At 41.0% G+C, this 13,578-nt stretch overlaps 2 protein-coding genes across 8 annotated transcripts; both read right to left on the bottom strand.

The window, feature by feature from the left end:
• Window positions 1-173: 173 nt before the first annotated feature.
• Window positions 174-1,779, bottom strand: rln1 (relaxin 1). The gene is made up of 2 exons (XM_070989604.1): window positions 1,418-1,779; window positions 174-884 (listed from the first exon to the last, which is right to left on the bottom strand). Exons 1-2 carry the CDS (start codon window positions 1,611-1,613, stop codon window positions 544-546), a joined length of 537 nt encoding a protein of 178 aa, XP_070845705.1. The 5' UTR covers window positions 1,614-1,779; the 3' UTR covers window positions 174-543.
• A 335-nt stretch (window positions 1,780-2,114) lies between these two features.
• plgrkt (plasminogen receptor, C-terminal lysine transmembrane protein) lies at window positions 2,115-12,201 on the bottom strand. 7 transcript variants are annotated; one of them, XM_070989606.1, is made up of 5 exons: window positions 11,947-12,201; window positions 11,600-11,696; window positions 4,622-4,752; window positions 3,767-3,876; window positions 2,115-3,483 (listed from the first exon to the last, which is right to left on the bottom strand). In XM_070989606.1, exons 2-5 carry the CDS (start codon window positions 11,678-11,680, stop codon window positions 3,356-3,358), a joined length of 450 nt encoding a protein of 149 aa, XP_070845707.1. In that variant the 5' UTR covers window positions 11,681-11,696; window positions 11,947-12,201; the 3' UTR covers window positions 2,115-3,355. The 7 variants fall into 7 exon arrangements, with proteins under 7 accessions (XP_070845707.1, XP_070845706.1, XP_070845708.1 ...); XM_070989605.1 differs by having other exon boundaries at window positions 11,600-11,693; XM_070989607.1 differs by having other exon boundaries at window positions 11,968-12,201.
• Between the last annotated feature and the right edge of the window lie 1,377 nt (window positions 12,202-13,578).

Below are 13,578 nucleotides of genomic sequence, written 5' to 3'. Positions count from 1 at the left end.
GAACTGAGGCCAGCAATAAGTTCACAGCAGCCTAAATGACAGTAATGTGAGACATTGGCCTGTGCTAGTATGAAGCTGGTTTGGTTTAGTCAGACAGTCTGCAGGCGAGAGCGTGGATGCTGCTTATTGCTCCCAAGGAGTGTTGTGGGAATATATGATACCGCTCAACATTTCATATCAACAGTATTTCAAATTTATTTTCAGTGATGCTGAAAAGGTGACACACAGTACAGGATCTTTTTTTTTTTTTTTTTTTTAAACAAAATATCAACCGAGGAGGATAAAATGTTTGGACGGAGACATGAAGCTGGAGTGATGTGATGTAATTCAGCTGGTCATCACTATGTTTTGAATATTCTGTGGTAATAAGACATGAAAGGAAACCGCAAACTGAAGCCTATTAAACAGCAGATGTGAGAAGATGTTCTCTCCTCCATATTTTACCTCCCACATCTTTCCACATCTGGACACTGTCCATTACGCCGTCACACCACCTTCATGTCACAGCTCCTTTGCCGTCACCCTCGCCCGCTCCGCTTTCCCTCAGCACAACCGTCCGATATCATTTTTGGTACAGCCCTGGTTACAGCACTTCCCTGCCACGCCCAGAGAAAAGTTCCTCTTCCTCTTGCTCGATACGGGTCTGTCAGCCTCATCCGGGTTCCCGTCCGGCTCGGCTAAAACCACGGACAGCTGAGATGCCCCCAGCGCGGCCGGGTCACTCAGCGGCCGCTGCTGCCCGTAAAGAGCGAGGAGGTCTGCGAGGGAGTACGAGGAGGAAATACGCAGAGGAGAGGTGTTATCTGTGAGCCCTGTGGCAGGTTGCCAGGTGTGGTGGTTATCCTCCACTGTAACGTCACTGAAGGAACTCCACTGGATGGGATCTGCAGACAGAAAAGTTAAATATATTAATATATTAGGATATCATTTGCCAAATGCACCTTTAAGTCATACCTAGTCACAAAAGTTGCTTTTTCCAGGATCATCAACATTTGATGGGGGATTATTTTTTCATATTATGTTTAATTACGTGAAAACGAGCTGACCATGGTGCTGAAATCTGAGGCTGTCAATCAGCTGCCTGACTGAAATACGGGAAGAACTGTCGCCTGATTGAAACCCTGTGGCAGCCTAACCTTTTCATGTGCAACAACTCACCATAGAGCATGTGGAAATCTACGAATGAAGAAAGCAATCAATTACAGTTCCTCACCTGTGCACCCATTCGTCTTCTCTTCAATCATCTTTAGCCTAACTGAGAAGTCTTTCTTACACTTTATCTGAATAACCCTGAAGACATGTACAACATAAAAGCATCTCTTTACACAATTTTTTTACTGCTAGTTTGCACATAAACTTGTCAAATTAGTGTGCACAAATTAAAACAATTACTGAAAGTGCTGTAATGTTAACTCACCTAAATGCTCCTCTGTGGATCGTCTCCAGCGGGAGCCTCCGCAGGTGAAAATGACCGCTCTGATGAACTCTCTGCCGCACAGTTTCACCCCGTAGTCCCTCGGTAGGATCAGCTTGCTCATCAGATCAGCCTGCACGCAGCTGCATATGCCACCGACGCACACCACAGCCACGGCAAGAGTCAGCCTCCAGAGCATTTTTTTCACTTCACAGCTGGTTTGCGGTGCACAGGGAGGGTCAGCCGAGCTCCACCTCAGATCTGGTCGCTGCTTGAAATCCTGTGGGTTTTGTTCTCTGTTAGGGGAGTTCTGTTGCAGCCTGTTGAGTCAAATGCTGTAGAGCAGAATTTGGTTTCCTCTTCTTGTTCTCTCTGTAGTCCTTGTCCTAACTTATGCGCTCAACCTCAACCCTCTCCCTCCCCCTCGCCGTCACACGCACGTCATTTAGATGGAGTACAGTGACGTACTTGGAGTTATTCCTTTATTGTCGTAATATTAGGTGAATGTTTTCATGTGAAGTGTGAGTGTGCACATTATTCATAGATTAAATGAAGCGATGATTTCAAGACAAACTACACTTCACGAGGAAAAAATTTAGTTAAAAAGTGGCGTATATGTTTGGAGTTTATGCAAGGTTTTAGCTTTGGAGGAGTGTGTCACAGCAGCATCTCCCCACAAAAGACGATTGGAGAAGAGAAAGTCTGCGAAATGTCATTTTATTGATTTTATAAATATAGTTTCCATAATGTCAAATAGGACTTAAAAGGATGGTGACTACGTATTGCATAAATATCAGCACCTTGTCATATTTTGCATCCACTGAATACTACTGTGATAATAAAAATAAAAGCTAGAGGTGCACCAATGGTAACGATAGCATCCTTAGCACTGAAGTTCAACCTTGGCAAGTGAACTCTTTCAGTTGACGAAAAGCTTTAGTGATACAGTTTGAACAATCTTTGGCTGTCAGAACAAATGTCTGCAGTGTTGAGAATCTGAACAATTAAAACTCCATTAAGTCTTTGTGCCAGATGTCTAATGTTTCTATTATGATCCAAACTAGAGTTAAAAAAACACGTTTATATTGCAGTAGTACGTGTCAGATGGCAGGTAAATGTACACCATTGAGATTTTCATGTTGCTTTGTGTCTGCCTGATGTGCGAGCAGGCAGCTGTTTGCTAACACATTAGCCACGTGGCCTTGTTGAGCTCAGATTGTGAGTGTCTTTCTGCCCTCTAGTGGTCAAAAATCATCTCATGCAGCTTTAACGCAACACGAGAATCCATGCTGCCAGGCTTCAAGTCATGTGCTTGATGACAGCGTGACTGCTCATTAGAAAACAACTGCAGCTGCTAAAGAGGTTAGCATAGATGCTGCCATACAGGGCTGCCTCTCAACTCTTGCACATGAAGCATGAGACTTACACACCTGACAATGATCTCCCACCATTTCTCAATATAAATTTTCCTTTTCTTCCTCCAATGTCCAATTTGGTTTTTCCCCCCCAAGTTCAGACGGGCTGAGGCACAAAGTGTAACAAGCTTAAGGCAGCACTTTCACAGATCATCTGGGAACGGACCAATCACCATCTGTTTGAATCGAAAGAGTGCAACAACAAAAATGCGCAAGCAACTAGCCTTCTGAGCACGAGTAGAGCGAGACTGGAGAGACTGACTTCATAAAGCTAAGAACACTTCAGTGCTGAAGAGTTTGGCAACTGATGCACCTCTAATAACAGTGACCACAAAAACAACATGAACATTTTTATGTCCATTGACACCAAGGCTGATTTGACTCGCTGTCCATGATAAAGAATTAGTGCAAACCATAGACTCAATGCCATTAAAAAGGCAGTTGGTATGGACATTTTTTCCATAATTAAGCAAAAAAAAAGGATTAAATGCATTAAATGGACGATTATGATCATATTATGAGCACGTCATTTCTCCAACAAGGAGCTGAGGCTGCTTTTAGCGCGGCGGGCCTTCTCTATACTATCGAACGTTGGAATCCCATGAGGCAAGTCCAGACGGTCATATTCAGACGCCATGATGCTCTCAGCCTCCCCTAAAGGTACAACATGGAAAAAAATGGGGTTGAATATATTGTATTATGGCTGAGTTTAGTTTGTTTATTTTAAGTATGCGTACATATGTGTATGTCGTTGTTGATTTGCAGTGTTTTGTTTAAAGCTGCTTGAACATGAGTTCAAGTCTATTGGTCAGAATTAATATCTAAAAGGGTGGTTTCACTATGAGAACATAAATTAAACTGTATGCAAAATGTTAATGTGTAGCGAACAAATACAACTTATTTTCTTCCGACCTGCATTAAAGACTAACAGTCTCACCTCGCATACGATAAATAAGTGTCCCATAGGCGCTGTCCATCTGGAAGGCTAAAATGAAGCTGAGAGGTAAGATGGGAACCAGCAGCAACGGCTTCTTTCTTTTGATGGCACTGAAGAAAAGTTCAGAGGCAAAGATGAGAGAATTCAGTCAACATGTGATAAAAACATGAATTTCCATTTAGGCTGAATGTGTGATTTGCATTAAAGTACACACAGTAATAGAGGAGACCATTATGATGACTTATATCCCTAAATACTGGGAATATGAGTATAAAATTCCAGTGAAACGGCCTCATGATTGCTGGTTTACAGCCATTTAAATGTGTCATGTTGCTGTAGTGCCACCTATAGGCGATGTGTGACTTAACTGCGTCTACAACAACAATCTACTGTCATTTGAGAGTGATGCACCCAGCATGATGGTGGGGGCAACGGACCTACAATCAATGGCTAGCTTTGCCACCGGATGAAGGCAACTTGATGGCAGACATGCAGAGAAAATAATGGCACTCATCACGCCTCCCGTCAGCACTGTTGAAGGCGAAACTTTTCAAGTTTGATGGCATTTGTTGAGGTAATGGTCCATTATCACAAAACTAGACAAATTATATGATGATAATGCAAGTGAGCTGCGCACTTCTGTGGCCATCAATAGAAATAAGAAAATCACTTGACAGAGAGGGCGATAATTTCACTTAAATGCATCAAATACAAACTGCCATGAAAGCACATTATGAACATGCCCACACATGACAAGCTGATACAGGTTGTTCCCTCGATGTGCATTTTAAGTGTGTGTTAGAAACAGAACATCTCTCCGGGAGCACATCAGAGCTGGACGCACACAAAACTCACCCGGCAGTGAGTCCCACTGTGGCCACCGTAAAGAAGGAGCCAAAGTATTTGAGAAACTCTCTGGACCAGGCAACCTGCATGGCCATCTGCCTCTCTCTCATCTGGTTCTGCATCAGGATCTGACGCTCCATCTACACACACACACACACACACACACACACACACACACACACACACACACACACACACACACACACACACACACACAAGATCATTCAGAAACAGCATCTTCATTATATAGTTTGTCCACCAGAGAGCACTGACAAGTTCAGTCTCCAACCCTCAAATGTCCCACTCAGGACATCTCTTGGCCACAATTTGCTCAGTGCCAAATTTACAACATATTTTTTTTAGGTTGTGTGTTTATGTAGAAAAAATTAATATCTGGGTTCTTTGATCTCCAGTTTGTAATGCAATAAATGTCAAGGACATGTCATACATGAGCCTGAAGACACTGCAACTTCAAAAGGGAAATATTCTAAATCTCAGACCGTCCAGCCTCAGAAACAGTGTCCATGCTGATGACCCTCAGTCAGATGGACCTTTTGTCTGCTGCTTCCTGTTTGACGCTCACTCACATTTGCATGCAGAGAAATACACGCTTCCTGCATAACCACAGCTATTGAGATGACGGAGTGACATTCTCACTCAAAAAGCCTTTATTCTCTCAGAGTGAACATGTCAAAGAGGAGCTTTGATTTCCACCAAACAGGAAAGTGACACCAACTCACTGATGCTGCAAAGGTTAAGAAAAAAATGACCATTCCAGTAAGCCGATGACGTCAAGTGGATGAAAGAAAAGACAACATGTCGGAGGAGCGACGATTTGCTGTCTCGGTGAACATTTCTGCTTCTGAGTCATTCGCACAGATTTTCATTCAACGGTGGTTGTTTAACAATGCAACAACTCCCACGATCGATTTGGGCTGCTGTTGAAATTTGAGCCAGGAAGCATCCTCGCGAGAAACAAGGCAAAACATGTACATGCAGGGAACTGACAGAAGCACTAGGACAGAGCAGAGGAGGATGAGCCATTTTTAAGCTGGGCTATATGGTGCAGGAGGCCTCTGAGTGAACAAGTCATAACTAATTCAACAATGCTTTAGGAGGGAGTCGGCTCCATATTGACCAGCTCCTAGCGTTGAATGTGTTTTACTTGTCAAGCAGGATAAATGACAGTAAGAATGATCACTCAGGGCCTGAGCAGTAATGAGAAACTCTCTGTCAGCAGCTCTTCATTGATAATTCTATTACTGTATAAATATATTTAATGTTTGACCTCATCGGCTTCATTGATTTTTGTTGATACATGCTCATTCTGAAGAACAAAAGTGCAATTTACACAGCATCCCACCTTTTTTCAAACCAGGGTTGAACATATCAGAGGGCAAATCTAAAAAACAGACAATGAAATTGCACTAATCAAACACTTCTTGTGGTTAACACATGACGAAATTTGTTCTCCTCTTGAGACTCGGCGAAGAACATTGAGTGGGGTGATTTGATGATTAAATGCGTGACTAATAATAACATCAGTAGTAGAGGAGAAGGAAATGGGTGAAATTAAGAGGCTCTGGAGGGTTAAGCTGTGATCACTGGGCTAAGACGTCACTGGCAGGTAAAAGTCGACTAAAATGCACTTGTGTTAATGAAGCTCAATCAACCCTTTAATATAATATGCTTTTTAAACATGCTGCTAGGCTGATTGTGGAGGACTCGTGGTGTAACTGCGCTGCTCACTCCACCGTGAAGGTTTCTGCTTTTTAACTCAAGTGACTGGCTTCAGCTCAACACCCTCACTTAACAAAGAAGCAGCTCTTTTCTTTTTCCAGTCAACTCATCATCAGACACATTCAGTAACATTTATTTTACACTGTAATCCCTGTAGGTGGATGAAATTGAATTTCTTGTCAGGTAATATTTCATTGTTGAATTCATTTAGGATCAATCAAGGACTGATTTTAGGGCTGAGTGAACTGAACATCATTGGATTTTGAACATTTGAATATGACTGGATGGACAAAACAGACCTTTTGAAGACCAAACATTTAACCAATAAATGAACAAAATGTTTGTCAGATTAAAGACTAACGCAAATAAGCATCTGTTTTAGCTCTACTTTATTCATATCCTGTCTTTAATACAATGTTAATGTTGCCTTATGACTTCAAAAAATCCCTTTAAACGCATCTAAGGTGAAAAAAAAAAACATTATCTAATCATGACTGGGAACACTTGTATGAAATTCTGTGTACATTTTGCTGCGTCTGTTCGTCATGAAACTTGCTAACCTTTGAAATCCCTGACAGTAACCAAGCTGACTATAACTGCTACTCTCTCCAGGAAGGAGGAAGCTAAAAAACTTTTTCAAGCCTCAGGCACGTGCTTCACACTCAAGATAAACTCTGGGTGGAGCAGTGTTTCACAGAAAAAGGAAAGCACAGGAACAGCTTCTGTAATCCACGCTGTTTGTTCTGTAATTGTGGGGTCTGCAGAGCCAAATGAGCAAACAATCCTGAACTCAAAATCACCTCATTAAAATTAGACAGAGGTGGAACAGAAACCAAACGCTGCATATGTTGTTAATGAGTCAAGAGCTTAATTATGTTTTGATTGGAAACCTTTCTAAGGACAGCAAGGGGAAATTACCAATCTATTCAGAGAACTGTTATGGCCCCCCGGAGCAAGAAATGTGTAATGACATGGTTACCTCTCGCTAAGTCATACATGTTCTCGTCTGGATCACAAAACAGGAAGTTGACCAGAGATACTGGACGTTTCGTAAACTCTAAATCTAAAAACTACCCTCTTCTTGTTAGTAATGATGTTATCCCTTGAGTCAAAGAGGGAGTTGAATATACCAATGGAGACAAGAAGTCAAAAGAGGGCTAGGAAATGTCTTAGTGGAGTATAATCAGTGTAATGTGTTCAGACGAAAGCCGACACCTGATGACAGGGAATTTGCCACTTGGTTGAATGGCACTTGTCTCACTGGCTCAAACGAAGTCTGCCTAAACGATGCATTCAAGTGCAATTCTGCAGACTGTAAAAATTATTTCCCTAGTCAGAAATCAGCTTGTGAATGCAGTGCTGTTATTAGGGTGGCAACTCACATTTATCAAAACAGTGGACTGTTCAATCAATTAGAAACAAATCTATAAACAGAAAAAATAAAGGATCAGGTTAGTTGACCATAAACATTACATTATTCTCAGCCCAACTGCCCATTCTCTTGCTTCAGATGTCCCAGACTGTGCACAGACACTGTTCGATCTCTGCCCTCCTCACCCTGAGCATCATCAGCACTGATGCGGATGACATGGAATTGAGTTTCAGATATGTGGGAATCCTCATGGAAATTTGATGAACACTCCAATCATAGACCGTGCCAGCATAAGCCCTCCAACATCCGGAAACTCGACGGCCTTGTATCAAAGCATCAAACAGCCAGTCCTCGTCTAGTGCTCCATCTGCTACTTCACTACACTCACAGTCACCAACAGGAACAAACTCATCAAACCACAAACACACACGCGCAGCCACTAAATCTACTTCCAACCTCACAGATGTGAACACAAATGCATCCAAATCCATCACAATTACAAATCTCGGATGCCTCAAGAAAAGCTTGCTTTGCTCGACACTTTGTGCTTTCTGTCGACATGATTAGAAATTGGGTATCATTTAAAAATGTCCAATTCTAGCAGAGCTTCAATCTTTGAGGTTTGGTTATATAAATGTGTTTCTCCATAAAAACTGAAAAACTGACCAACTGAGCCTTTCCAGGATGCCCCTTTCATACCCAACCATGATACAATCACTTGTTACCAGTGAACATGATTACCTGTGAAATGTTCCAAACTGGTGTTTTTGGAGCCCGAACATTTTTGGAATCGGGGTTCTAAACTAAGTTACTGATCAAAATGAAAAAAGCAACATTGTTATCTTTACCTACGTGTGCACTTTGAAAGTAGAAGACATTGTCTCTTTCACAGAAAGATCACAAGGGATGACAAATAGATTCGGAGGCAAGCTTGGACACGCAGTGGAAGATTACACAACGACTGAGAAACAGTGACTGGAAGAGGCAGCGAAGAAAAAGTGAAAGAAGGAAATGAGCCACGAAGAGTCCACTCCAAAGGTGACAAAGTGAGAGCAGAGCTGAAACATAAGCGGGAAATTCACTGACATTTTGTAAAGGCTGCGAGCATGCGGGGCAACACATGAGTGAAACACATGAATCATCATGGTCCACATGCTGAACGAAGAGGCAGAAGAAGACGTAACAGAGAGAGAGAGAGAGAGAGAGAGAGAGAGAGAGAGAGAGAGAGAGAGAGACCCACAACAAACACATATGTACACAGATATTATGGCTACCTTGTTATTTGTCTTAAATGTCCTGAATACTATTATTTGCATTGTTGCAACAAAATCCTGATCATTCGTCAATATGACACAAATGCTGGTTAATGGTTTGGTTTGTATCTCTGAAATTACACGTCCATCAGTCATGCTAGATTAATTGTGGGGGTTCTTCAGGGTCCCGTTTTTGGTCCCTTTCTGATCATCTAAAATTGTAACATTATAGTTAATATCAAACATATCATTCCTGGGTACTAAGAAAGCTCTTCTTGCCTTTATCATGTGGTTCTTTAACCATGACCAGGGTTCAACTAAGAACAGATGTCAGCACAGATGTTTAGCTACTGTACACTGGATCCCAGGACCCAATAGAAATAATTCTCCGATAATTAATTCCCTACAAGGCACAACATGGTAGGGGTTTGTTTTCTATCATTTGAACCATGGGTTTTAGCTGTTCTCTCAATCTAACTTAAAACAGCCGGGTTTATTATCACCTGAGCACTGTGTGACTTAATATCTGGACCTGTAGAGCTAACAAGTGTGTGCAAAGGTGAGAAAGTTGGTAGTTTTTGTCATTTTATTCTCTTTGTTTTATTGTATCCACTTTTTAAAAGTTGTTTTACCTCTATCTGATCAGCCTTGAGATATTTTTAATCACCTTGTGTTCTATTTCACTTACTTTACCATCTCTTACCAGCCAAGGCCTGTTGTTGAATACAAAGTGGACTAAAATGTCATTTATGTCATTTCATTCATACTCAGGACACGTGTCATAAAACAGACCCTTAACTAATGAATTATCAAGTAATGTTTAAGATGGACCCCACACACAATGCCCAATGACTTTGACTTCAGAGTCCACCAGGCGAGAGCGAGGAAAGGATCAATTAGCTGTGAGTGCTGTGACTTGAAAACATTGTCAAGCAATCATCTTTGACGTCTTAATGCAAGGGGAGGCAACAGCTGCTGCTTCACAGATATTCTGAAATTGCTAGGGTCTATCTCACTCAAACGTCATTGCTGAAGATGAAAGGCAGCAAAACTATCTCCTGTTAGAGGCAGTAACATAACATCTGACGATTAGCCAATCTGATGACCCTGAGTATGTTTTGTTCAGCCCAGACATGAAAGGTTAAATTAATCCAAATTAAAATAGAAAATACTGTCACGTATTCTTTTAAATAATTTAAAACGGACACACAGATGATGGTAAAATGATAATATTTACCTGTGAATCACTGTCACGACCCAAATGAGGGCTCTCTGAAACTCAATTGCCAAACCTTTGCCACTGAATAACGTTAGTCATCTTCTAACACATTTAGAGCTGGGAGAGCAGGAGAAAATTACAGGGCAGAAAACACAACAAACCTTTTGGGCGTCAGTTGGATAATGTCATTGGCGTTATGACAGTCACATCCCACCTGCTGCTCAGCAGCTTGCAGGCATGAATAAATCACAACAAATTGGCCCCAAAAAGGTGAAGAAAAAACCCAATCCTTTGTTAAAATGAAAAAAACAAAACAAAACCTAAACTAAACTAAAAATAATGAGTGCAATAAAACCTGTGTTCTCTAAATGGAAATGCTGAGATTCAAACAGAGCTGGTATCCCTGACTTTGACACCTCTACAGGCCCAATTCAAAGAACGTTGTGACGCTGTGTAAAATGTAAATGAAAGCCGAATGTAATCATTTGTAAACAGTTTTACCCAGTGTTCCTGGGCCCATGTAGAAATATCCTTTATCCAATCATGTGTTCACAAAATGGTGAGCCTCACTCCATCCCTGCTTGTGAATGACTGAACCTTTCCAGGATGCCCCTTTCATACCCAATCATGATACTATCACCTCAATGAACCTGTTTACCTGTGGGATGTTCAAAACAGGTCTTTGGTTGCTCCTGTCCCAACCTGTTTGAAACATGTTGCTGACATCAAAATGTTTTCCACAGTGACCCAACCTCTGTTGAATCAGGGTTGTAGATAGGAAACTGCTTATACTCAGGTCCGTGTGAGCTGGGTTTACCAGTACAATTGATGGACTACCTTGGAATATTACATAGCCCCATGTTTGCTGTGTGGAAATTTGATAATATATTATTTAAGGAAGTACAATGTCAAGTGAAACATTAACCTTAAAGTGAGGTGTTGACACCGTGACACCCTTTAAGACAGCATTGCTAAATCATGTAATAAAGCAGGAACCAGATAAAGGTCCTTGTTGTATCAGTTCATTTTGAGGTTTAGAGGTGCCGTAAGAAATTCCCATAATCCTCAGTAAAATTACAATTGATCAAATGGCCACACAGTGACACACAGTGGCTTTTGCCTGCTTTGTCCAGCGAGTAATTCAGCCTTGACTGGTGCAACATGCTTTACTTGACAGCAGCATATTAACATTTAGTCAGCTGGCAGATGGTTTTCCTAAAAGCAACATGCAAATGTGGTCCAATCCAATGCACAGTAGCTCAAGGACAAGCCTTCAAGCGTAGCTGCTTCAACATTTAACTCCATGTTCCACCTGACACAGGTAACACAAGCTTGCAGGTGCATGACGCATCCTCTGCACAGTGCTGTTTTGATACCGTGTGAGTGGGTGCAAGGACACTCACCTGCAGCCGTGCATTGTGGAGCATGAATTCTTGTTGCTTTCTGAAGTTTGCATCCATGGATTTAGACAGTAGGAACCCCATGGTGGCGCTGTTACTGCTGACACACACATACAATTATTCCGTTGTACTGCAGTCAAACGTTACCAAACTCATAAGCACAAGCAGTAAAAGCAGTGTATACAGATGTAACGTCGAATGTAACGTTACACATTTCTGCTGTTGCTAGGTGATAAATATACGACCTGTGCTTTTTGCGCTTCCTGTTAATTAGCGTCAGTTTAATTTGGCAAACGATAATATGCTAATATTGCTAATATTACTGTATGAGATAGCCTCCCATGCGTCACCTGACAAACTTGGGTTTTCACCTTGAGTGGTAGCTTGGCTAACTGCAAATGACGCCTGTACATACCTAATATACTTTGAAGACGGTAAGCTAAACAATAAAATGATACTGGTCACAAATGCAGTACTATCGTTGGTTCAGGGGCATGCCTCTGTCAAACAAACGTGTGTGTATCGCTTCTAAAACAGCTCACACTTAACTTCTCTCCTACGGTTCCTTTAGCAGTCCTGTAAGGTAAGCTATCATCAGCGGAAATGAGTCAACACTGTACTTCCGGCCAAACTTTCAAAATAAGACAAAAAGCATACTTTAACAGTCCTAGATCCAAATGGAAGCTTTGTAAAAAAAATAATATTGTGGGATTGTTAATAATGATAGTCCATAACCAAAACAAGTCATTGTAAACTTATGAAAGTGCAATATCATGGTGATTTTTTTCATCAGCAACAAATCACAGTCATCATTCAAGTCAGGCTACTAATTTATTTCGCTCTGAGCAGCCTAAAGCAAAAATATGGGGTTGAGAAATACAGTATACAGCATACGTATACACACAGTATGTGTGTAAAAAAGCTTTTGTGCCTATCCCTGGTAATATTGTACATTATATAGAGCCAGGCTGGTTGCAGTTAGTTGAGAAATGGCTCCCTCTAATGGTGTTTATGGGCCACTTATGAGTCCAAGTCAACATTATAATCTTGCTGCTGTTGTTGTTGTTGTTGTTGTTGTTGTTGTTGTTGTTGTTGTTGTTTCGCTCTTCATATTCTACTGCTCACTAAAACATATTTTTTTGAAAAATGGTGCTTCATGGGAGTTTGAATCACAGCCTATGTACTGTATTCATTGATTTTAAAATGCGCTCAAATATTAGTAATTCAAAGGAAATCTGATGACCTGAGAAATAGGTGAAAAATACAGCAGTGGAGCATTATGGTTATTAACCTAATCAACCTAAGATTATGTATCTTCCAACTGATTCGTAATGCTGCAGGCCGAGCAGCTACCACTTCCAGATGAGCCATTACAACTTACATTACTTTTCGCTTACTTTAAAATAGCTTAAGCTATTTGACATGAAATAATGAGAGGATTTTTTGAAGCCTGTTGAAGTGTATGTAAATGCTGTGACATGGAATAAGCTCCAGCACCTTGCACAAGATGAGTGGGTATAGATAATTGATGGATGGACTTTGCACAGTTAGCATTACAAGCTTCTTTTTGTTTAGTTCTGACTCGATCAGCCAAAGTGAAAATCTTCATGCTGCAGTGAACCATGTCAAGCTAAGCTATCTGTTCATACATCAATGCATTACAACAATGTGAGACACTCCTTGCCAGCTTTCGCCTTCACGGACAAATAAGACCTGATTTTTGGAGGATATTTGATTTAGTAAAAAAAATATATAGAAACAATTAACCTGACTCACAAAAGGTAAAAAAAAAAAACAACCTCTCCCACAATGTCTGTCTGACATGAGAGTAATATAGGCAGTAAAGTCCATAAAAATCTCACATTTTTCAAGGGGTTTCCAAAAGATATGGTGAAATTAACCATTGCTCACAGGTTTTGCGAAAAAATAAACTCCCTTGTGACATCAATATTGATAAGATCAGACATGCAGGACTATCTTAG

The sequence above is a fragment of the Chaetodon trifascialis genome, chromosome 20 (genome assembly GCF_039877785.1).
Source record: "Chaetodon trifascialis isolate fChaTrf1 chromosome 20, fChaTrf1.hap1, whole genome shotgun sequence".
Lineage (NCBI taxonomy): Eukaryota > Metazoa > Chordata > Actinopteri > Chaetodontiformes > Chaetodontidae > Chaetodon > Chaetodon trifascialis.
This window is presented reverse-complemented; position numbering and strand designations above follow the sequence as displayed.